The sequence below is a fragment of the Diplodia seriata genome (assembly GCF_021436955.1).
Source record: "Diplodia seriata strain FDS-637 chromosome Unknown scaffold_10, whole genome shotgun sequence".
In the NCBI taxonomy this organism is placed as follows: Eukaryota; Fungi; Ascomycota; class Dothideomycetes; order Botryosphaeriales; family Botryosphaeriaceae; genus Diplodia; species Diplodia seriata.
In genome coordinates, this window is record NW_027117317.1 from 276,740 (window position 1) to 301,869 (window position 25,130).

Below are 25,130 nucleotides of genomic sequence, written 5' to 3' on the forward strand. Positions count from 1 at the left end.
GACACACGATCCCTCCTAGCCACCTACCCATCTACATATCTACGTATATCAAATCCTCGCACTTTCCGTACTAGGCTAGCCGGAGCTGACTGACGTCATGGCTCGCATCCCGTGAGCTGTGTCAGCTCGAGCCTTATGACGACCGGGGCTACTGTACATCTCACAATGATGCTGCGACCAAGTAAATGGCAGTGTGAAGAGTAGATAATAGTCATTTCGTGTCTCTAAATCTAAGGACGGGGGATGGTGCTGATGCATGCAAGTCAACGCTCGCTGTTCCCGCAAGATGCGTAAAGACCCAAGAAACTCCGTTCCATGCCAGGTCCATGCGACGATCCGGCCCTTCCGTTTGCCAAACCCAAGAAGCGCAAGAAAAGAAAGGAAAACATGTCTGCTTCGCAACTCCGCCTTTCCGCGTTTTCCCGGGTATCATCATCGAATCCAATCATCTCAGCATGCTCAATGCTTCATGGCCTGGAAGGCCCTCTCGATGCAGCTGTCGCATCCCAACTCGTCGTACTCGGACTTCTCGCACGTGCAGAAGACACCATTTGCGTAGTCTTGCACGGCAACGGCTTTCTCGGGTGGTGGTGTGTCCAGCGAGAGGTCGGCGACGGAGGACGTCTCGGAGGTGAGGGTGGAGCTGATGGTCTCCGGGTGTTCAATGGCGCACAGGCCCTTCTCGAAGCACTTGATGCAGCCCACCTCATCATAGGTTGGCTCGGCACAGGTGCACACGATGCCGGTGGGGGTTGTTGTAGCGACGAGTGGCATGTTTGCGGCGGAGGTGATAGTAGTAGTGACGGTTTGTAGAGATGTGGTGTTTGCTGTTGATACTGGAGACTACGCAGCAGGCCTGAGAACACGGCTGGGTTATATAGTCATGCCACGCATTCGTCAAAGTGACCTAAGACGCGTGCGCGCCGTGCGCCTCCGCAACAATTTTCTCCTTGATTGAGGGTGGTGGTGCTATGGCCAGGTCGCACCGGTGGCGAGGCAGCCGGGGAAAATTTCATCACACCACCGGGCCAAGGCCGCAGCTGAACGGTTTCAGGCGCCAGGAGCGCGCCAGGCCGGCACATCTCCCGTTGGTGGTTCGAGGCTTGAATGACCGATTGCCTTTGCGGTGTGCTCTGGCGCGGGTGTGCCCGCCGACGCTGGCCAGCTGGCGAAACACTTCGGGTGAAGTCGCGACGCCAGCGTAACGGCCATCTCGCGCTTCGGCAGTCCTGTGTGGCCACACAGCCAGCCCGCTCTGTCCGGGTGAAGCTCTCATCACATCTGGATTCACTTATCTAGCGCTGCCGACGTGTCCGGCGCCCCCACTTTGGGTTGCCATGGCCTTTTCTCACCACGCTTCCAAGCACGCATGGCTTCTGCGTCGTCTCCCGTCGACCTCGTCGCATGCCGCTTCAGAACCGCCATGGCCCCCTAAATCAATCGGCCCTTCGACGACTAGGCCGACCTTTCGCTCCCAGCTGCTGCGAATTCTCCCGGCAGTGCATGGCGCGATATTTATTTTCTGTTCCTTTCCCAGACGCTAGCAGAGAGCGGAGCTGCTAGTTTATCGAGATGTTCACGATTTTGACATCCTCCTCAGGCTTCTCCTTGTACGTCCTGGCGTTTTCGATCTTGTGGATGACGTCCAAGCCTGCTATCGCTCGGCCGAAGATGGTGTGCTTGTTATCAAGCCATGGCTACAAGTCCGTCAGCCTTTGTTGGAACCACATCCAGCAAACTCAACCCACCGTTTTCTCCGTTGTAATGAAAAACTGTGACCCGTTCGTGTTCGGACCAGCATTCGCCATGCTAACCGTGTAAGGCTTGTCGTGCTTGAGTGTGGAGAACTCGTCCTCGAACTCCTTACCCCAGATACTCTCTCCGCCAGTACCATCGCCGAGAGGATCGCCCGTCTGCGAGATGATCAGCCTGTGAGCGGCGAAAGGGCAGGTCTAGGGTGCAAACCTGAATCATAAACTTGCGAATCACACGGTGGAAGATCACGTTGTTGTAGTATCCGTTGCGCGAGTGGACGACAAAGTTCTCCACAGCCTTGGGGGCCGCTTCAGGAAAGAGTCGGACGTGGATGTCGCCGTAAGTGGTGTGAACGATTGCGGAAGTCCCGGTCTCTGCCGCTTTTTGCTCTTCTTGCTTTCGAGCGTTTACGTTGCGGGGCTTCTCGTTCTGCACATCACGCTCTGACTTGCTGATCCTGTAGGCATGGTCAGCATCTGGGTCCAACGTCCTTACTCCCAACCGGAAACGTACTGTTCGTCGTTCGTAAACATGTAGAATCGCACCTTGCCAAACCCGGTGGCGACGAGCATGGCGTCCCTCTCCTCAGCTTCTTTAATCAGCGGATTCTCGCTGGCAGCCATCTCCACAGTTACAACCCCCTTCTTTTCCGGTTGGCCTTGGTACAGCGCCAGGTTCAAAGCTCTGAAGGGCTCGTCCTTGCCGTAGACTTTGACTACGCGATTTGTGAACGTGTTGATGACCTTGGTTCCCAGAACCGAGCCGTACATGATGAAGTGGCCGGTCTCGTCGAATACGACGTTGATGCGCGGTTTCACGGTTGGGTGTTCCAGCTCGCGCTCCACAGCCAGTCGACGGCCGAACTCAACGTCATCCAGCTTCTGCAAAGCTGTGCCTGCCTGCTGCATCTCCATGATGGTTGCAACAGACTCGTCATAAGTGCGGTACAACTTGCCGGTGGAGAAGTCGAAGATGCGGACCTTTCGGTCGGGGAACGAAAATGTTGCAAACTGCGACCCATTGGGGGACATGGTGATGGAGCTCGGGACAGACTTGGCCTTTTTGAAGTCAAAGAGGTTTGTGGCGCTCTTCATCTGAAAGACATTGTCAGGTTTTTCGAAGCTGCCGCTCGGCCTCCAGTACTCCAGCATGCCTCCTTCGTCGGCCGAAACTACGCAGTCGTAGTCATTGTTGTAAGCCATAAGAGACACTGGGCTGCGATGCAGGCTGGCGATGGTGTGTACGGGCTGCTGGTTCTCGCCCCGCCCGTCGAAGATGCGCATCGAGCTGTCCGTTTCGAGCGACACGGCGAGCAGAGGCAGGGAAGCACCGCGGCCGTGCACCCAGCAGACGCACCTTGGAGCCGCGTCGAGTGTCAGCATAGCCAGCAAATCGAAGGTTATGACGTCGAAAATCTTGATCGTGTTGTCGGTACCCGCCGATGCGAAGCTCCTGCCGTCAGCACTGACGCTGACCGACTTGATCTCGCCATTGTGTGCGCGGAACTCCTTGACGAAGTCGACGCCGTCGCGTGTCTTCTTCCAGAACTTGACAACGCCGTCGAGCGACGAGGTAATGAGGAAGTCGGTGTATGGGGTGAGGGTGGTGAAGCAGAGCTGCTCCTTGTGCATCAACGACTTAGAGTAGCGTGCGGAGGCGGGGAGGGCAGCAACGTAGAGCCGCTCGTAGGGCAGCTTCCTGCGCTTCTTCTTGGGCGCCTGCGAGGGCAGAGCGGGCCCGAAGTCGTCGTCGTCCGAGGAGCTATCTGCGGGAGAGTGAGTATGCGCGCGCAGGCAGGCCGGGACGAGGACTGCGGGAGCTGACCGTCGTCGTGCGAACTGCGGGAGAGGCCATTGCGGCCGTCGTCCTGCGTCTCGTCGAACGTGCGCTTCCTTGCGCCACGCGAAGGCGGGGTGGCACTCATGGTTGAGGGAAGGCAGGCGTGCTGGGAAAAAGATGGCGGAGCGGCGGTGCCTGGAGCGGCCCAACGCGGCTTATCTTATCAAAGCTCGCAGTCTCACGACCGCACCACGTCAAGCACATTGAGATTCACCATGCCTTTGCAGCTTTCTCGTTTCAACGTTTAGAGAACTGGCCACGCAAGCCCTGCATCTAATAGGGACCCAGCTGGCGTGGCTTGCCTTCGCCCTCAAAAGCTCCTCAGACCTCTTCCTCCGTTCTTTTCGCCGTCTTCGCTTTCTCCAGCTCCGCCCGCACCACTGGGCTCCGCTCACTCTCGATCTCCGGCCCCAACTTCCCCACAAGCAGCCCCCTTGCAAACCCCCTCTCCGGCAGCTTGGCCAAGGCATGGATCGCCTGTGCCCGCTTGACGCGCATTGCCTCGCTCAAGCCATCGTAGCGTGCGTTGAACAGCAGAGCGTCCAGCGCCTCCTTCAACTGCGCCTCGTTGCCTGTTGAGAAGCTGCCGGTTGGCTCTTGCGTGTATACGCGGTCGAAGAGCGACTGCAACGCCTCAAAGACGGCGGCATGGATCGTGTTGGATGGCAGTGTGTTCAGCTTGCGCGCCTGGTCGAGGAAGCGTAAGGCTGCGCCCGAAAGAGCCGTGTCCTGCAGCAGTTTTGGGTTGATCGATGCCTGCAGCGCGAAGATGGCGCCCGTGGCCGTGTTGTCGCGCCTGCGAACGTCAGCTTGGGTCCTTGCGGGAGCGGGATGGGAATGGTGAGCATACAGCTTCTCGTCTTTTCGCATCGCCTCCCCCGCATCCACGTCCATGGCATCCTCATCGCCTGCCGTCAATTCCTCCACCACCGGGCTGACTATGTCAAACACCGTCTCGCTCCAATCCGCCTCTGCCATAGCAGCAGCGATCCGTCCCAGCGGCTTGAGAGCGTGCTGCCGGTACGTCTTGTTTTGCCGCTTGGCCTCCCGCACAATCACCTTCCTTATTTGCTCTGCCACGTCTGCCCGACCTTTCCACCAAGCCCCCCCTCTTTCGACGAATCGCGCAAACGCTTGCAAGACTACCTCTTTGCCCTCCCACGACTTACCCCCAAGCGCCTTGTCCAGCACGGGCCAGATGGTTTCCGCGTTGGGAACGCTGATATCCTCCACCGTCGAAGCCAACGCGTTAGTCGCTTCTGCGACAGCCTTGGCCGCGGTGTGCTTGAGCGTCCAACGGGGACTGTCTAGGTTTCCTTGTGCGATTGCCACAATGTCCTTGACGTAGAGTTGCACCGCAAGGCTCCCTCCGACGTTGTCATCCCACGCTCGTGAAAAGAGCTCACGCACAGCTTCCGAGCTGTCGTGCTTTGCGATGTATGTAAAAGGCAGCAGCTCTGTGCTCAACGCATTGAACTTGTCTGAAGCGTGCTTGGAAATGGCGGCGACAATGTCGCCCGATTCGACCCGGTTCCGCTCGTCGTCGGACTCAAAATACAGGCGTTTACAGAAGGCAATGAGCTCTAGTATCTGCTTCTCGGAGGCAATGCGGGTGACATATCCTGCCGCGGCAGCGTACGCAGCCGACACTGTTTCGTTGCGGTCGTGTATATGTTTCTCAATAAGCTTCAGGACACGGTCCGCGTAGGGCTTGAATAGGAAACCACGGCGCGTAGCCAAGGATACTAGGACGCGAGAGGCGCCAACCTTTGACGGGAGGCCTATGGCCGTTTTCATTGCGCTTTCCAGCCTTGGCTCCAGCGCCTTCATGGATCCATCGTCCAGGAGGTCGAGACATCGTTCGATTGCCTCCATAAGGGGGCTTCCACGGACACTTGCCAAGCGCATGTCGTCAATCTTCTGCTCCGTCAGGTTGTATTTGGATGCGTTCAGGTGGATGTAGTTCACGGCCTCTGGCTCGACCGAACTAAGCAAGCCGATAAGTCTCTCGATGAGCTCGGGTATATACGGCCTGAGAATCTTTGCACTACTTTTCTTGATGATCTCCAGGAGGGTCTTGAGTGCAAAGTACTGGACCTCCTTCGCACTGGATTCCAGCCCCGAGGTAGAAAGGAGGAATGGAAGAACGTTCTTGAGCATGGTGTCCGCATTCTTCATAGAGCTGTCACCAGCCTCGAGACTTCGGGTCAATATGGCCGTAAGTACCCGAGCAAGACCCCCAGCTGCTTGGCGGACCGATTCCTTGATGTCATCTAGTACTTTGAAACACGCCGTCCAGATTCGTCCCAGGTACTGCTCGTACTTTTCTTCGTGAGCCGAAGTATGTGGCAAGGGGGTTTCGTAGGGGTCTACCTTTTCGATGCCTCTGCCTTGAACGAGGTCGGCTATCGCAGCGCATGCAGCCTGTCTCACACGCCACTCCCTACCAAGGATGTTGAGAAGCAAATCTTCCATGATGGCTTCGAAGTGCTTGTCGAGCGTCGCAGACGAATCCTTCACGAGCGCATTCCAGATGTCGTTCATCGAACGTTGAACGTTCGGGTTCGGATCGAACCTACGCGCATTAGTTGGGTCGCGGACTGGTTTGGTGTTCTCTTACCTGTAGCGGTACAACTTGGGGTACAACTTTGGGTTCTCTGCCAAATAACCATTGACACTGGAATCAGAAAGAACGTTACTGAGTCCAAATCTGCCGAAAGCGGCCCGGCTAGACCAGATAGCATTGTTTGCTGCGAGGGACATGAACCGATAGACCAGACTGGAATCTCCGACTTCAGAGGCCAAATTCAAGATGTCCTTGTAAGTGGTTACTGAACCATCGCCGGTTGGAAGTGACCCAGGTTCGAAAAGCTGGGTTTCTTCCGAAACGTTGCCGGAAAGGTTTGGCTTGCTATCGGAGAAAGAGCCGACAAGATCTCTAACCAAGTCGTCCTTGAGCTGACGGTCACCCTTTTCGTACACCAAGCCCAAGCCTCGAGATGCTGCTTCTTGAACCACCTCGTCACGATCCGAGAGGCATCCTTTGAAGGCGAGTTGACACTCTGCCAACCGGGACTGTACAGCAGGTAGATGGCCAAGGAATTGGACAATACTCAAAAGCCAGATAACGGAGGCCTTCTTCATTGCGGGTTTTGTGTTGCGGCAGTTGGAGAGTACCTTCTCGAGCACGAGGAGTAAAGTTTTACCTCTTGACGGTGCGGACGGGATGGGGGCATCGATATCCAGCCTGGGTGCTAATATTGTGGCATTCCAGCTTCCCGCAAGGCAAGCCACAGCCTCTCCAACAGCAAACTGCGTCTCCGTCTGGCGGATTTCGTGTAGCTCGAAGATCTTGTCTCCCACAGAGCTCAGGTTCGCATCTGATTCGTCATCGACGATCATCGCGAGATGGCCCAGTGCAAGAATCGCCTTCTCATTGCCGGTCTTTGCCCTTTCCATGAGCTTGTCGGTGAACAGGGTGAAGTTTATTTTAGCGATATCCGTCATACGTTCAGCTTTGACGACGAAAAACAAGCTCAGCTCACTAATGGCTAGTGAGGTGGCATCTCTCAACGTCTTGTCTGTCGAGCCCCTAAGTACATCCAGGATCAACTTCAGGAGATGCTGCAGCTTCTCCTCCGAAGCAGATGCACGACGCTTCCTGGCAGTCAACCTGCTGAAATAATAAGACACTGCGAGAATTGCGCCAGCGGCTTCGTTGACCTGGCTACCAACTGCCCTCTCCCATTGGTCGGCCCTTTGCAAAAGAGAGGATAGAGATTGGTCGGCTTCGGAGGCAACGACGGCGCTGTGGGTCGCGAGAAGACCGTACGCATGCGCAGCTACTGTTCGCGTTGGCTCGTGATTGGAGAAAATGCATGGTTCAATAGCTCTGAACGCTGGCGCAGCCTGAGACATGTCCAACAGATCGTCCGGGCTTAGCGAGCAAAGCTGGACGAACCTCTCGCCCAGGTCATTCAAAGAGGTGTCTCCTTCCCACAGAAGCCCCTCAAGAGCCGCCCGCATGAGAGCCAGGACCGAGTGCAGGATTGCTCCTTGGTCTGACGCTGCTCGCTTAAGATACGATTTGATGGCATTGCGAGAGTCAGCGTCGGTTGATATCGCGGTATCAAGCTTTCTTGACCAATCGACGTCAACGGGTATGGCCATACCATGCGTTCTGAGCGCCTCATCCATCAGAATCTGATGAACGAATCTGACAGTAGGAGCGAATGCATGGGGGAAATAGCGTTTGAAATGGCGAACCTGGTCATTTGGACGCCACGCGTTTCTCGTTGCCGCCGAAACCTCGGGCAGCGAGAGAACGTAGATGGACAGTTCTGCAAAGTCAGGGAAGGGTAGGTGGGATTCTTCGCCTCCTCCCGCACTGAGGCCGCTCTGCGATGAGTGGAGAAGCCGAGACCAGTGTGGATCAAGGCCTCGACTTCCTTCCTCACGGACCTCCTGACTTTCCGACGCAGGGCCGCTGATGGCGAGAATGTCGATCCAACGCGCAACGACGTCTTTGTAGGGTAGACATCTGTTTGCAAATCGTACAGCAGCATAACGCGTGCTTCGGCGGAATGTTGATGGATTGGAGTCTGCGTCTTCCTCGGCGGACATTTGTTGGAGTAAGAGGTCTCTAAGACTCCTTTGGACGTCGGCATTGGAGGATGTTGCAAGGGCACCCAGCACGCTCGAAAGAGCTTCATCGATGCTGACACCAGTGTCGCGTCCGGATGTGTCATCGCTCAAGGATTTGAACAGCCACCGTAGCAGATTGAGGCTAGGTTCAAGGAGTACCTCTTCGGGAGCCGCCTTGGCCAAGAGACCAATAACCTCATAGACGTACCCGCGCAAGGCGACGTCTTCGTCTGGATTAGGCTTTGGCCATCCTTGATCTTCGACGAAAGCTCTGAGCCGCTGCACAAGGGTGGGCCCGACTGCATGGAGGTCGGCAGCAGACCCACGGCGTGCCATGAAGTTGACGAAAGCGAAGATTGCGGCACGGAGTTTAGTGGCTTCCCGTCCCCGAGCGCTACTGCCACTCGTGGCCGTGGTTGACCCATCGTCCACCACGCCGTAAGTAAGCCCCTCTTCAACCAGCCGGGTGACTTTGGACGTGAAAGAAGTTGCCGCGATAGATTTAGCAAGATAAGAGAGTATCTTTATTTTCAGCGCCGGTCGAGCCGGCGATTGACCAGCGGGAGTGCCAAAGTAGACATCATACAAGCCACCGATGACGCACCGATCCTCCAGATCGGTGTTGGGCAGGGTACGCTTGAGGATGTCGTCGCCAATCTCGTAGATGCGAGAGTTTGCGTCTGCGGACGCGTACACTGCCGGGAGAAAGCGCTCGTCGTCTGTAAACACTCCACTAACAAGGAACCTTGAAGCAGTGACCTTGGCTTCGGCGAGATTCATGCCGCCGTCTGCAGAGGGATCCCAAACTCCAGGCTTGCCTTGCAAGGTTAGAAACTGGTACTCATTGGGAGACAAGCCAGGGCATGTGGCATCAGAGGCATCTGGGCCGGCCCGGACAGCGGTAAACAAGATTAGCTTGCCGAACCAGAACGACAAGAACTTGGCATCTTCTTTGCTGACGTTAAGCTTCTCGCGCAGCTGCTCATCGTCCTTGGTCCCACGCGGCGGCAATTGGAAGAGAGCCAGGAGGCGTAGCAGGAGGTTGAACAGCTGCGAGCCATGGGGGAGGGACTTTGCTGTGTCTGCAGCGATGCCGTGGATGAGCACAGGAAGCAGGCTAAGGCGTTCGCTCAGCGGTAGGCGTGAGATGCCCTGCTGGACGTACAGCAGGTCGAAATGGCGGATTAGAGGCGATTCCGCATGCTCTTTGAACTGCTGCAGCAAGGCTGCCACGGGAAGCTGGATTTCTCTGGCGCGGCATCAGCGGAAAGCAGGGCAAGCAGAGGCAGGGCGAGTGACGGACTGCGGTCTCACGCGTGTGTTGATATGCTGGCACACGGTAATCACCTAAAACGAAAGGCGGGCATCAGCAGCCGCGACGCGAGGGACCGAGGCCTAGGACTGGTGGAGACTTGCCTTGTTGCGCACGCTCACGTGCTCGGAGGCGAGCTTGAGCAGCAGGGGGCCGAGGTAGGTGTTGAGGATGGACTGGAGCTTCACATCGGAATCGGCCAGCGCGATCCGGAGCTCGACTTTGGCAACAAGCGCGAGCTCGCGCTCTTCCGACGAAGCCATGGTGCGGGAGGCGGGCGCGGACAGCTACACGGGCGGGCGGAGCAGACAGCGGGCCATAAGGGTGGACATCTGTCTGGAGCAGGCAGGCATGGGCTGCGCGGCTCTGGTGAGGCGTCGACCGCAGATGCTTGCTGGGCCTGGTGGCTCGTGACCCGCGGCGCCGGAGAAACAATTGCGATGGGCGATGACGCCGTTGCGCCGCAACTGCTGCTGCTGAGCTCCCGTCTCTACCTTACTCAACTCTCTCTCTCTCTCTCTCTCTCTCTCTCTCTCCTCTGCTCCCACGTTGCACCCCCGCCCCTCCCGCTTTGCCTCACGTCGCTGCCGCTGCCGTCTTCTAACCGCCGTCCATCCGCCAGCCTTGTCGCGCCGAAGCCACTGCAAGCCCACCATGGACGACAACATTGCCAGTTTCACAAGCATCACGGGCGCTGACCCCCCGCGCGCCGCCCAATACCTACAGCTCACCGACAACAACCTAGAGCAGGCCATCCAGCTCTTCTTCGACAGCCCCAACCTAGACCTCGGCGCCGGTGCCACACAACCCTCCTCCTCGTCTGCTGCGGGCGCGCGTGCCGACGAGCCCATCAGCGTCGATTCCGATGACGATGACGACAATGTCGTCGTCACTTCGGGCGGTCCCCAGCCCGACCACGGCGTAGAGGATGACGCAGCCATGGCTCGTCGCTTGCAGGAAGAAATGTATGGTGCTGGCGGCCATGATGCAGACAGCGAGGTGCGCGCTCCCATGGCCCGGACCACCGAAACATTGGTTGGGCCCGGCGGAGATTACGATGAGGATAACATGCACACTACCATGATGGCTCGGATGGCTGCCCGACACAGACCAGCAGGTGAGTTGCAAGCCAAGGCTTTCTGGAACCGCTGCGTTGGAAGGAGACACCATGGGCAGGCGGTTTTTTTTTTTTTTTTTTTTTGGGGGGGGAGCAATGCACAACCCGAAAGCACCCTGCTTGTTCCTCAATTTTGCTGACTTTCCTACCATTTTGTGCCTAGGCCATGCCGGCATCTTCAACCAACAAACTGCCTCACCCTCCGTCTGGGAGAGTGAGAGTGATCCTACCGAGCGACGCCGCCACCTCGCCGCCACCACTGGGGGAGCTTCCGAAGCCTCGTCAAAGTCCAGCCTTCTTGCTGAAATGTACCGTCCTCCCTTCGAGATCATGTGCCGCCTGCCCTGGGACGAGGCGCGGGATCAAGGAAAGGAGGATCTGAAGTGGATCCTCGTCAATGTGCAAGATGCCGCAATCTTCGACTGCCAGGTTCTGAACCGCGATATCTGGAAAAACGACCAGATCAAGGAGACCGTCAAGGAGAATTTTCTCTTTCTGCAGTACAACAAGGATGATCCGCGCGGCAACACCTACGTGAACTACTATTTCCAAGCACGCGACAGCGAGGATGCATATCCACACATTGCCATCGTGGACCCGCGAACCGGCGAACAAGTGAAGGCGTGGTCAGGTCCACCAGTTCCCAAGCCGATGGATTTTCTCATGCAGCTACACGAGTTTCTTGACCGCTACAGTCTGAATGCGAACGCACGAAACCCCGTTGCCAAACGAAAGCCGGAGAGCAAGAAGAAGGACGTGCATCGCATGACGGAAGAGGAGATGCTGGAGATGGCTCTACAACAGAGTATGGCTGGTAGCAACGGCGGCGGCTCTCGTGATGACGACCCAGATGAACTTACCAAGTCCGCTTCGGACATCAAGGGCAAGAACCGCGCCAGCGAGTCGATGGATGTTGACGAGCTATCTGCAGCAAATGGCGCCAGCGCTACCGATACGCCTTTTGCAAGGATTTCGTCCACGAGCCCCCACGAGGAGCCTTCCAATGACCCCAGGATGACTACGCGCATGCAATTTCGCCACGCTGGTGGCCGCGAGATTCGCCGTTTCGCGCTTGCGGACCCGGTGCGCCGTATCTACGAGTGGCTCAAGGCTTCTCCGCTTGAAGAGGGCAAAGCTGGTGCTGAGTTCGAGCTCAATGCTCTTGGCATGAACCTCATCGATCACTTGGATCAGACAATCGAACAAGTCGGCCTAAAGAACGGCACTATTATGGTGGAGTACGTATAGATCAGGCTTTGATAGCGCTGTGCATATGTTAGAGGACTTAAGAGTGGCTTTTAAGGCGCCGGTGGAAAGAGCACACCGGTTATAGCATTATATGGCGTTACTAGGAAATAATAAAGTTTTCTTATTTTAGCCAGCCTATAATAATTATAGATATCTATAATTTTAAAGTAAATTACTAAAATGTTTTTATTTTATAAGATATTTATAATTTAATCTTTTTAATTTTAATAGTTAACCGTAAATTACCGGCAAATTATCGAAATACCTAGTTTTTTAAAAATAATTTCTAAAATACTTATACTCTTACCGAAATATCTACCTAGGTATTTAGGTAAATAATAGACCTTATATAAAGTAAAGTTTATAATTTACGAAAAACCGGATATTTAGATAAATAAAATATAAAGTACGGCAAATTACCGAAATACCCAGTTTTTTAAAAATAATTTCTGAAATACCCATACCCTTACCCAAATACCCACCTGGTTATCTGGGTAAATAATAGACCTTGCATAAAGTAAAGTTCGTAATTTACGAAAAACCGGGTATTTGGGTAAATAAAATGTAAAGTAGGGTATTTGGGTAAATACTTTTTACCGAAATACCCGGTTTTTTTAAAAAATCATATCGACTTCGTTTCTTTATAGAAAAACGTAAAACTTTTAATTCAAGTACTTTATATACTATATTTTAATAGTATGCAAAAATTTTCCTAAAATCTTCTACCGTTTAAGAGGAAATTAATTTTAAAATCAACGCATTTTTTATTTTCTATTTAAGCTGTTCTTTACAAGTTTTTTTAGAATCTTTCAGTATTTTACAAGAAAATAAAGCAAATTAAACACCAAACGCCTTTAAAATAAAATCCTACGCAAGTTCATCTTCGTTTTCAGCAATTTCACCCGTTTCTGTAAGGCGAAGTGCCTTTTTTCTTGCGCTTTCGCGGATTCTCGGCGCAGAACGCTTTAAATTACGCGAAACTGGCGCAAAATCCAGCTCAAATTCGTCGCTTTGCAAGCTGGAATCTGGATTCTGGCTTAAAATTAAGCCAGAGAGGGTATTTTGGTCGATTTCTTGCGAATTCTCGTGTTCCTGGGTTCCCTGAGGGCTGCTGGGCCTGTAATTTACTGGTCCTTCCTCATTTTCTGCAGTAGATTCGCCAGATTCCTGTGGATTCGCGTGTTCCTGGGTTCCCTGAGGGCTGCTGAACCTGTTTTCTACTGATTCTTCCTTATTTTCTGCAGCAGATTCGCTGTTTGGGCTGGTTTCTTGCAGATTTTCGTTGCCTGGTGGATCGAATTCTACTGATTCTGCCACGTTTTCTGCAGTAAATTCGCTAGATTCCTGTGAATTCGCGTGTTCCTGGGTTCCTTGAGGGCTGCTGGGACTGTTTTCTCCTGAATCTTCCTCATTCTCTGCAGCAGATTCGCCAGATTCGCCAGATTCCTGTGAATTCGCATTTTCTGGGTCGAATTCTACTGATTCTTCCTCATTCTCTGCAGCAGATTCGCCAGATTCGCCAGATTCTTGTGAATTCGTATTTTCTAGGTCGAATTCTACTGATTCTTCCTCAGAATCAGAAGAAAATCCCTTAAATTCACTTGAATCTTCACCAGATTGGCTTGATTCTTGCGAATTTTCGCGATTTTCTTGTAAATTCTCGCGATTTTCTCTTTGCTGAACGAGCTGATCGCGGCGAAGAATCGTATAAGGCCCGCGAATTGCGTTTCTTTAATCTTCTCTCTGCTGCGCCTGGCGTAATTGCTGCTGCGTAGTAAGGCGTCGCCTACGCTCGTTTTTACGAGGTCTGCCACGCCCCCTTTGGCGTATTTCCTCTGCAATTAAGCAGGTATCGCCATCTGAAGCGAAGGAATTTACTGCAAAAGGCTTTAAATACCAAGAATCATTGTAGAAAACTCGGTAATTTTCAGCAGAATGCACTTCTCCAGCGTATTCCAAAGCATTATACCCAAATTGGGTAATTAACGCGTGCGCGTGGCGGCAGGGAATTCGAAAATCTTGAAAATCGAGGCAGGAACACGTCTTATCTTCGAGATTTGCAATAAATTGCACGCGTCCTCTTGAAACTGTGCCTAGGCCGCGTTCGTGATTGGAAATTACTGCTCGCCAGGTGCGTGACTAAATTAATTAATTAGTTTGAATTTAATTTAGAATATTTCAGTAATTTACTTACTTCTAGCAATTCTGCTTGAAATTTCGCCCATGCCCAGTCTGTCAGTGGAAATTCCATGCGTTTTTGACTGTTTTGAACGAATTTTTGCATGGTAAAATTCCAAATACCCTCCAGTGCGAGCAGAATATGCTGTTTTCTGTATGGTAACCATAAAGAATTCATGGATTCCGAGATATTTGACGTTGTTTGGCCGTATCTAGGATGGTTTTTTACTGGAATTGCGTATTTTGCCCATTGATCGTGCGGTATTTGATCGATATACTCTGCTCCTCGAGCATTTAGTACTCGAATTGCGTTGAGTTTTTGCTGGAATTCGAATTCGTTCGTGATATGCACCAGCTAGAATTTAATTAGCTTAAATTCTTAATTAATTAAGCCAGTTAGGCTCTAATTAAATAGAATAAAACAGTAAAATAGAATTTACCTGTCGAAATTGCTGCGCAATCGAATGACTGCATTCTTTGCCAACGTTTTCAGCTAAATGCTGGCTACAATAATAATTGTGAGCCAGCGGAAATAGCTGGGAAATTGCAGGTAATAAACCTGTACCACGATCGCTTATAAAAGCGAATCGTAGCGTGTTTAGTACTGATTCTTCCTCTTCTTCTTCGCGCTCGAAAATCGTACGATTAGCTTCGATTAACGCTTCATTAACAAAGCGTAAAAATCTAAGCCAGGATCGCTTATTTTCAGGGCCAGCGTAAATTCCCCAGGCAATTGGGAGAATCTGGTTGTTGGGATCGAGCATAGAAGCTACCAGTAAATGACTGGAAGCTCCTACTTTCATATGCGCAGCATCAATCGAAATAAAATTTCGATTATTAACAATAGCTGCTGCGCAAGTAGCATCAGGAGCAACGAAAGCATATCTAAATAATAAATAAATTAGTATATTTACTTAATATATATATAATATATTACTTACTGAAATGCTCTACTCTCTTCATTACGCGAAAATCGCGTAAAACCGCCTCCATTGCCGTGATTTTGTCGAATTTCACGAAGGTAGGGCTATTCAGTAATAAACAAATTAGTTTTAATAGCTAATTTTATAGATAAACTTACCTGAATTCGACGAATCATCTCTAATTCAGTACCAAACGCCTCGATTTTCGCCTGTTTACGAATTCGCCAGGCCTGCTGATAGTTGATATCAACCCCATGGTTAATACGCTCGAGGGTGCGTATTAAATTTGGCTGAATTTGGGGTTCTTCCTCAATTGTATTGCGTTGGTGGTCGATTAGAACGCGTACAGAACGTTGATATCGCCAATTTTCGTGTATTTGCGTGGAAAAACACGTATGAGGCTTAAGTTTCTTGACAATTGCATCGCCTGAATAGAATATATTAGTAAAATTTAAATTAATTGCAATTGGAGTAATTGTGAAGAATTAAAAAGAGGGAAAAACAGTAAAATTACTTACCTTTTTTCTGTCCAATTTGAAGCAGAAATTCGCATCCAGCTAGTTTGCATTCCCAATGCGTACGCGTTTTATCGGCTCGTTTCGATACGCAAGATTCGTGTCGCTGTGCTAGATATAATCTAGCAGCATCTCGTGCAGCTTTTTGGTCGAAATAGATTGCGCCAACTTCGAATGGTTGAGAATCTGCCATGGTGGCAGAATTCTACTGTTTTTACCTACATAGGACTGCCCTATTATATAGATTTAGAACAGGGGCTGAAAAGGGGCTGAAAAGAGGCTAAAAAGAGGCTAAAATGCGCGATTAATTTTAAAAGAGGGGTAAAATGCGCGATTAATTTTAAAAAGAGTCTAGAATGCGCCATTAATTTTAAAAAAAAAACTGGGTATTTCGGTAAATAATATTTACCCAAATACCCTACTTTACAATATATTTACCCAAATACCCAGTTTCGCCCGTTTTATAATTTGTAAGAAAATGCATAAAAAGTTATGCTTAAAAGTAGGGTATTTGGGTAAATTTTATGAAAACTGGGTATTTGGGTAAGGGTATGGGTATTTCAGAAATTATTTTCGAAAAACTGGGTATTTCAGTAATTTGCCGTATAAAGTAGGGTATTTAGGTAAATAATTTTTATTAAAATACCCGGTTTTTTTTTAAAAAATTATATCGACTTCATTTCTTTATAGAAAAACGTAAAACTTTTAATTTAAGTACTTTATATACTATATTTTAATAGTATATAAAAATTTTTCTAATATCTTCTACCGTTTAATAGAAAATTAATTTTAAAATTAACGTATTTTTTATTTTCTATTTAAGCTATTCTTTACAAGTTTTTTTAGAATCTTTTAGTATTTTACAAGAAAATAAAGTAAATTAAACACTAAACGCCTTTAAAATAAAATTCTACGTAAGTTTATCTTCGTTTTTAGCAATTTTACCCGTTTCTATAAGGCGAAGTATCTTTTTTCTTGCGCTTTCGCGTATTCTCGGCGTAGAACGCTTTAAATTACACGAAACTAGCGTAAAATCTAGCTTAAATTCGTCGCTTTGCAAGCTAGAATCTAGATTCTAGCTTAAAATTAAGCTAGAGAGGGTATTTTAGTCGATTTCTTACGAATTCTCGTGTTTCTAGGTTTTCTAAGGGCTGCTAGGCCTGTAATTTACTAATTCTTTCTTATTTTCTATAGTAGATTCGCTGTTTAGGCTGGTTTCTTATAGATTTTTATTGCCTAATAGATTAAATTCTACTAATTCTACCACGTTTTCTATAGTAAATTCGCTAGATTTCTATAAATTCGCGTGTTTCTAGGTTTCTTAAGGGCTGCTAGAACTGTTTTCTTCTAATTCTTTCTTATTCTCTATAGTAGATTCGCTAGATTCGCTAGATTTCTATAAATTTACGTGCCTCTAAATTCTCTAAGGGCTGCTAGACCTATTTTCTACTAATTCTTTCTTATTCTTTATAGTAGATTCGCCAGATTCGCTAGATTCCTATAAATTTGCGTGCCTCTAAATTTTCTAAGAGCTGCTAGGCCTATTTTCTACTAATTCTTTCTTATTCTCTATAGTAGATTCGCTAGATTCGCTAGATTCTTATAAATTCGCATTTTCTAGGTCGAATTCTACTAATTCTTTCTTAGAATTAGAAGAAAATCCCTTAAATTTACTTAAATCTTTACTAGATTAGCTTAATTCTTATAAATTTTCGTAATTTTCTCTCTACTAAACGAGCTAATCGCGGCGAAGAATTATATAAGGCCCGCGAATTACGTTTCTTTAGTCTTCTCTCTACTACGCCTAGCGTAATTACTACTACGTAGTAAGGCGTTATCTACGCTCGTTTTTACGAGGTCTTCTACGCCCTCTTTAGCGTATTTCCTCTATAATTAAGCAGGTATCGCCATTTAAAGCGAAGGAATTTACTATAAAAGACTTTAAATACTAAGAATTATTATAGAAAACTTAGTAATTTTTAGTAGAATATACTTTTCTAGCGTATTTTAGAGTATTATATCTAAATTAGATAATTAGCGCGTGCGCGTAGCGGTAGAGAATTCGAGAATCTTAAAAATTAAGGTAGAAATACGTCTTATCTTTAAGATTTATAATAAATTACACGCGTTCTCTTAAAACTATGCCTAGGCCGCGTTCGTAATTAAAAATTACTACTCGCTAGGTACGTAACTAAATTATTAATTAATTAGTTTAAATTTAATTTAGAATATTTTAGTAATTTACTCTCTTCTAGTAATTCTGCTTAAAATTTCGCCTATATCTAGTTTATTAGTAGAAATTCTATGCGTTTTTAACTATTTTAAACGAATTTTTACATGGTAAAATTCTAAATATTTTCTAGGGCGAGCAGAATATACTGTTTTCTATGTAGTAACTATAAAGAATTTATAGATTTCGAGATATTTAACGTTGTTTAGCCGTATCTAGAATGGTTTTTTACTAGAATTGCGTATTTTACCTATTAATTATACGGTATTTAATCGATATACTCTACTTCTCGAGCATTTAGTACTCGAATTACGTTAAGTTTTTACTAGAATTCGAATTCGTTCATAACATATATTAGCTAGAATTTAATTAGCTTAATTATAATAGAATAAAATAGTAAAATAGAACTTATCTATCGAAATTACTACGTAATCGAATAACTATATTCTTTACTAACGTTTTTAGCTAAATGCTAGCTATAATAATAATTGTAAGCCAGCGGAAATAGCTAGAAAATTATAGGTAATAAATCTATATTACGATTACTTATAAAAGCGAATCTTAACGTATTTAATATCGATTCTTTCTCTTCTTTACGCTCGAAAATTATATAATTAGCTTCGATTAACGCTTTATTAATAAGCGTAAAAATCTAAGCTAGAATCGCTTATTTTTAGGGCTAGCGTAAATTTTATAGGTAATTAAAAGAATCTAATTATTAGAATTAAGTATAGAAGCTACTAGTAAATAACTAGAAGCTTCTACTTTTATATACGTAGTATTAATCGAAATAAAATTTCGATTATTAATAATAGCTGCTACGCAAGTAGCATTAGAAGCAATAAAAGTATATCTAAATAATTAATTAGTATATTTACTTAATATATATATAATATATTACTTACTAAAATGCTCTACTCTCTTTATCACGCGAAAATCGCGTAAAACCGCCTCTATTACCGTAATTTTATCGAATTTTACGAAGGTAGGGCTATTTAGTAATAAATAAATTAGTTTTAATAGCTAATTTTATAAATAAACTTATTTAAATTCGACGAATTATCTCTAATTTAGTGCTAAACGCCTCGATTTTCGCCTATTTACGAATTCGCCATGCCTGCTAATAGTTGATATCAATCCTATAGTTAATACGCTCGAGGGTACGTATTAAATTTAGCTAAATTTAGGGTTCTTTCTTAATTATATTGCGTTAGTAGTCGATTAGAACGCGTATAGAACGTTAATATCGCTAATTTTCGTGTATTTACGTAGAAAAACACGTATAAGGCTTAAGTTTCTTAACAATTATATCGCCTAAATAGAATATATTAGTAAAATTTAAATTAATTGCAATTGGGGTAATTGTAAAGAATTTAAAATAGGAAAAAATAGTAAAATTAAAATTAATTATAATTAGGGTAATTGTAAAGAATTTAAAATAGGAAAAAATAGTAAATTTTAAATTAATTGTAATTAGAGTAATTATAAAGAATTAAAAAGAGGAAAAAATAGTAAAATTACTTATCTTTCTTCTATCTAATTTAAAGTAGAAATTCGCACCTAGCTAGTTTACATTTCTAATGCGTACGCGTTTTATCGGCTCTTTTCGATACGTAAGATTCGTGTCGCTATACTAGGTATAATCTAGTAGTATCTCGTATAGCTTTTTAGTCGAAATAGATTACGCCAACTTTAAAGGGTTAAGAATCTACTATAATAGTAGATTTCTACTGTTTTTACCTATATAGGACTACCCTATTATATAGATTTAGAAAAGGGGCTAAAAAGGGGCTAAAAAGGGGCTAAAAAGAGGCTAAAAAGAGGCTAAAAAGAGGCTAAAATACGCGATTAATTTTAAAAAAGAGTCTAGAATGCGCCATTAATTTAAAAAAAACTAGGTATTTAGATAAATATTATTTATCGAAATACCCTACTTTATAATATATTTATCTAAATATCTAGTTTCGCCCGTTTTATAATTTATAAGAAAATGCATAAAAAGTTATACTTAAAAGTAGGGTATTTAAGTAAATTTTATAAAAACTAGATATTTAAGTAAGAGTATAGGTATTTTAGATATTATTTTCGAGAAACTAGGTATTTTAGTAATTTGCCGGAAAATAGGCCTAGCAGCCCTTAGAAAACCTAGAAACACGCGAATTTATAGAAATCTAGCGAATTTACTATAGAAACTATAAAAGAATTAGTAGAATTCGATCTATTAAACAATAAAAATCTATAAGAAACTAGTCTAAATAGCGAATCTACTATAAAGAATAAGAAAGAATTAGAAGAAAATAGGTCTAGTAGCTCTTAGAGAATTTAGAGGCACGCGAATTCGTAAAAAATTAACTAAAATACCCTCTTTAGCTTAATTTTAAGCTAGAATCTAGATTCTAGCTTATAAAGCGACGAATTTAAGCTAGATTTTACGCTAGTTTCGCGTAATTTAAAGCGTTCTGCGCCGAGAATACGCGAAAGCGTAAGAAAAAAGATACTTCGCCTTATAAAAACGAATAAAATTACTAAAAACGAAGATAAACTTACGTAGAATTTTATTTTAAAGGCGTTTAATGTTTAATTTACTTTATTTTCTTATAAAATACTAAAATATTTCGAAAAAACTTATAAAGAATAGCTTAAATAGAAAATAAAAAATGCGTTAATTTTAAAATTAATTTTCTATTAAACGGTAGAAGATATTAGAAAATAAAATTTTATTTTAAAGGCGTTTAGTATTTAATTTGCTTTATTTTCTTATAAAATACTAAAAGATTCTAAAAAAACTTATAAAGAACAGCTTAAATAGAAAATAAAAATACGTTAATTTTAAAATTAATTTTCTCTTAAACGATAAAAGATATTAGAGAAATATTTAAATACTATTATAATATAGTATATAGATTACTTAAATTAAAAGTTTTACGTTTTTTTATAAAGAAACGAAGTCGAAATAATTTTTCTAAAAAACTAAGTATTTCGATAAAAATTATTTATCTAAATACTCTACTTTATATTTTATTTATCTAAATACTCGGTTTTTCGTAAATTACGAACTTTACTTTATATAAGGTTTATTATTTACTTAGATATCTAGATGGGTATTTAGATAAAAGTATAGGTATTTTAGAAATTATTTTTAAAAAACTAGATATTTCGATAATTTACTAATTTTAATAAAAATTATTTATCTAAATATTCTACTTTATATTTTATTTATCTAAATATTTAGTTTTTTGTAAATTACGAAATTTACTTTATATAAGATTTATTATTTACTTAAATATCTAGATAGATATTTATATAAGAGTATAGATATTTTAAAAATTATTTTTAAGAAACCGAGTATTTAGATAATTTATCGTTAATAATATAGCGATATAACTTTATAAATATTAAAAAAATATATATAAATATCTAGAAAAAAGTTTTATATAAAATATAATTAATTTAGATATAATATACGGCTAGAAATATAAAAGATATTAATAATTAGCGGTAAAAGTATTAAATTTTAGAAATAAAAGTATTAAATTTATAGATATTATTTATATATTTTTAATTATTATAGTCTTTAAAAGATCTAAAAATAAAGTAAATTAACTACTTAATAACTAATAAATAAAATAGTAACCGTAATAAAAGTTTTTTATAAAGATTTAAAAAATACGTTTATTTTAAAGATTACTATTAAATAATATATAAAACACCTCTCTTAATTTAACGGCCTATAAGACGAATGACATAATAATAGCGGCCCTCTTATAATTATCCGGTAGGCTTAATTAATCGACGCGAAGTTAACTAAGTAGCACAAAACAGGGCCTTATTAATGATAGAAGGACTTACCGCCTTATCATCTCTGCCGCCAAGATGACGAGTTGAGTGAGTTTATATGGTAGGCGAGTCAAAAAGCACAGAGCGCACACAGGTGGGCGGCCCGCCGTTAGTGGAGCGGGCCTTGGGACTCGACACGCGGTCTGCATCAGCGGCCGGAGGCAATCGGGCACGGACAGTATGTTCACACGTTTTAGCGGTGCTGGGGCCAGGAACAGCGGTTGGAAGACAAGCGACGAAAGTGGGCGGCGCGTGTTTCGGAAAGGTTGGCCCATGTGGCGCATGCCCGCGGCGAATGGGCACCACCGGCGCGGCAAAGGGGCGGCGGCGGCGTAACGAGTTGGCGATAGGCGGCGGGGGAAGAGGCCGAGAGCGTGCATGAAGAAGCGACGGCTCAACATATATGAGGATGTACGGCGGCTTGGCGGGCGGTGGGGTGGCGGGCGGCGAGTCGCGGGCGCACAGGTGCTGGCGGGCGGGCGGCGGCGCCGGTTGCAGGCTGGGGAGCGTCTGTAGCTCGTGCCATTCGGGCATGGTGCCTGTCATTCAGCCGCTCAGAGCGATCAATTGCGGGCTAGCGCAGGGGCCTCGCACGCGTCCCTGGCAGCGCGACGACGAGAGATTGCAAGGCAGCGGAATTTTGATCACCTCTACAGCCGGCCCCTGGCCCGGCCGACTCGCTGCGCGCGGTCCTTGAAACCGCCTGCGCCCGCTGCGCTGTTCGCCGTCCTCCTCCCCAAGCCCCAAGCCCAAAGCCCACCTCTCGAAGCCGGAGCAAGAACGCCTTCGACCTGCCATCTAGCCCAGCCGCCGCGGCGCTACCGCCTGCCACAACCACCGGCGCAGTCGAGACCCAAGCCGCAATTGCCCGCTTTGCGTTTTATCAACCCGCCCTTGCGCCTTCGGCCGCCGCGACTGTCCTCGTCCAGCGTCGTCCGCCAATTTCCAGCGCGCTGCACAGCCTCTTGTCGCAGATTGGCAGCGTCCCCGTCTGCCTTTTCTGCCCGTGGAACCGCGAGCAGCGCCGTCGCTCTCCGCCAGCTCGCAATGTCTCCCCAGGACGAGAAGACGACGTTCGGCGTCACCATCACCCGTCCTCTGACACCCGAGTCGGAGTCGCTGCACCAGCCGCCCAATGTGCCCTCGGCCGCCGAGCCCGCGCTCAGGAGCCCGCCGTCGACCGACAGCCACCTCTCTGCCGGCGCCGCGCTGGCCTCGCCCACCTACCGCACCAATGACCCCTTCAGCCCATTCTACCAGCACCCGGAGAGCCGCTCGCACCTCGAGGTTGACCGCAGCAAGAACGACCTCGAGTCCGGCCTGCTCAACGTCGCCCCGCCCAATGGCGTGCCTCTGTCGGCCGCGACGACGCAGACGCAGCCCAAGGTCAGCATCGACGGCCGCGTCAAGGAGTGCACCGTCTGGCCCACCAAGCAGACGTTGCAGCACAAGGCGCGGGCCGCCAAGGCCCAGCGCCGGACCTGCCAGTGTTGGGGCCGCCTGACCAAGAAGCAGAAGATCATGGTCGAGGTGCTGATCGGCTTGACCGTCGTCGCGCTTGCCGTCGGCCTGAGCGTGGGCATCTCGCGCGCTGTCGGCGGAGGCGTCTGGGCCGGCACCGGGCAGAGCCACACCATTCCTAAGGACGGTTCATGAAGCATCAAACGAGACGAACTGGTGAGCAGCCCGCCCGCCCGCCCGCGTCGACGCGCGTTGCTGACCACCGCAGCGCTGCTCCTCTAAGCCTCCCGATTTTGCCATTTCTCCAGCTTTGCTCTCGATCTTCAACGCGCAGCCATCAGCACGCCCCTCCCCGACACGGGCTCCCTCGCGCCTCCAGCTCTCGGCACCGACGCACTGGATGACCTCATCCCACCCACCCGCATCGTCCCAGGCCGCCCGGCCTGTCGTCCGCTGCCGTGGCTTGCGCTTCTTCCAACTTTCCTTTGCTGTTAGTCTTGCTTACCGTCTCTACTTTTTATAGAAGACTCCGTTTGGCGTTGGCAGGCGTTTATTCTTCGGGTGCGCTCTCGCAGCGAGGGAAGTCTTACAGGCGTTAGTAATGGTTGGCGTGGACTGTACTGGAAGCACGAGCAAAAGACGCGGTACATATACCCAGAGGATCCTCGGGCCCAATAAGGATTGTAAATTTCAGTCACAACCGGCTCTCTCTCTCTCTCTCTCTTCTCCTTTGTCCCTCTCTCTGCACCGGACTGGACCAGGCGGTGCACGGCACTAGCCTGTCAACCACCATACTGGGTCGGTGGGTGTGCTTGGCCTGCTCTGGGGGACGGGGGGCCTTTTCTTCATATATTTTCTGCCGCACTTGACCAGCCGGTGCGCAGGGGCGCAACGCGTTGGGCCACTTTCTTTGGCTGCACCGTAAATATTTCAATTGCTCACGATCCATTTGGCCGCCACTACCGACCTGCCCGTGAGAGTGTCGACTTCATCTGATGACGGCGGCGGAGACGCATTGCTGAAGGGCACACGGCACGAGCAACGGGCGACGCGACGACTCGGCGACTGAGCTTACAGGCGGAAAAGTAGCAGGGTGTTGGCAAGGCTGAAACACAACGGAAGCCAAAAAAAGCGCTACGTCACGGGTTAAGCGCTCGCACCCCGGCCTTGGGCGGCCGACAACCATACGTTCAGCGGCAATACAAACGACAGCAGACAGCGCCCACGTGGGGCTGGCAGAGCGCGTCGAGCTTGGCGCGCGGTTGGCGGTTGTGGTGAATAGATATGTATCTCCCACGCGTCAACACCATCGCGAACCCTCCGCCTCGTTTTCATCTCCTTCGTCTTCATCTAACCTGTTCCTTCCGTCCCTGTGTTGTCGCCGGCTCGCCTCGCATAAGAGCATTGATTGATCATGGTCTGGTTTTGCCTCAAGCTGCTGCTTCTCTCAACATTTCTCGCACGCTCCACAGAATCAACAACAACTCTACGGCATACGTCGATAATCACCATCGTGCAAACCATCTACGCTTCAGGCCGCGCCGCCGCAGCCGCGACGGCGACCGCATCAGCTACGACTGGCGAGCACTCCTACATGGATGACGCCGTTTTCAACAACACCGTGCTGAACATCTCCAACACTGTGCGCCAAAACTACAACGCCAGCGCGCTATTGTGGAACGAAACGCTCGCAGGTTACGCGCAGGCCTGGTCCGAGGGCTGCCGGTTCGAACACTCGGTGTGCTGTCCCGCTTCCCTCATCACATGTACACAGACTGACGCAGCCGAACCCAGAATGGGCCCTACGGCGAGAACCTTGCAGCAACATACCCCTCGGCTTCGGACGCCATCACCGCCTGGGCCAATGAGTCACAACATTTCAGCTTCGCGGACCCAGGCTTCACCGAAGGCACAGGCCACTTCTCTCAGATGGTGTGGAAAGGCACGGCGGCGATGGGGTGCGGAAGGACCAACTGCGGCAGTTCACGTGAGGGCGGGGACGGTGACCATGCGAACGGCTGGTATGTCGTGTGTAGCTACTGGCCCAGAGGGAACGTGCTCGGCCAGTTTG

General features: G+C 47.6%; 5 protein-coding genes across 5 annotated transcripts; 2 read left to right on the plus strand and 3 right to left on the minus strand.

The window, feature by feature from the left end:
- Positions 1-459: 459 nt before the first annotated feature.
- Positions 460-774, minus strand: SLS55_009285 (uncharacterized protein; the record flags this gene model as incomplete). Its single annotated transcript, XM_066780686.1, has 1 exon — positions 460-774. One exon carries the CDS (start codon positions 772-774, stop codon positions 460-462), a length of 315 nt encoding a protein of 104 aa, XP_066628632.1.
- A 785-nt stretch (positions 775-1,559) lies between these two features.
- Positions 1,560-3,679, minus strand: cyp15 (Peptidyl-prolyl cis-trans isomerase cyp15; the record flags this gene model as incomplete). The annotated part of the gene is made up of 5 exons (XM_066780687.1): positions 1,560-1,697; positions 1,749-1,913; positions 1,966-2,212; positions 2,269-3,520; positions 3,676-3,679. 5 exons carry the CDS (start codon positions 3,677-3,679, stop codon positions 1,560-1,562), a joined length of 1,806 nt encoding a protein of 601 aa, XP_066628633.1.
- Positions 3,680-3,915: 236 nt separating this feature from the next.
- Positions 3,916-9,813, minus strand: ECM29 (proteasome component M29; the record flags this gene model as incomplete). Its single annotated transcript, XM_066780688.1, has 3 exons — positions 3,916-6,169; positions 6,215-9,487; positions 9,641-9,813. The coding sequence occupies 3 exons, from the start codon at positions 9,811-9,813 to the stop codon at positions 3,916-3,918; spliced, it is 5,700 nt and encodes a 1,899-aa protein (XP_066628634.1).
- A 391-nt stretch (positions 9,814-10,204) lies between these two features.
- Positions 10,205-11,915, plus strand: ubx2 (UBX domain protein Ubx2; the record flags this gene model as incomplete). Its single annotated transcript, XM_066780689.1, has 2 exons — positions 10,205-10,667; positions 10,831-11,915. 2 exons carry the CDS (start codon positions 10,205-10,207, stop codon positions 11,913-11,915), a joined length of 1,548 nt encoding a protein of 515 aa, XP_066628635.1.
- Positions 11,916-22,645: 10,730 nt separating this feature from the next.
- SLS55_009289 (uncharacterized protein) lies at positions 22,646-23,254 on the plus strand (the record flags this gene model as incomplete). Its single annotated transcript, XM_066780690.1, has 1 exon — positions 22,646-23,254. One exon carries the CDS (start codon positions 22,646-22,648, stop codon positions 23,252-23,254), a length of 609 nt encoding a protein of 202 aa, XP_066628636.1.
- Positions 23,255-25,130: the final 1,876 nt, after the last annotated feature.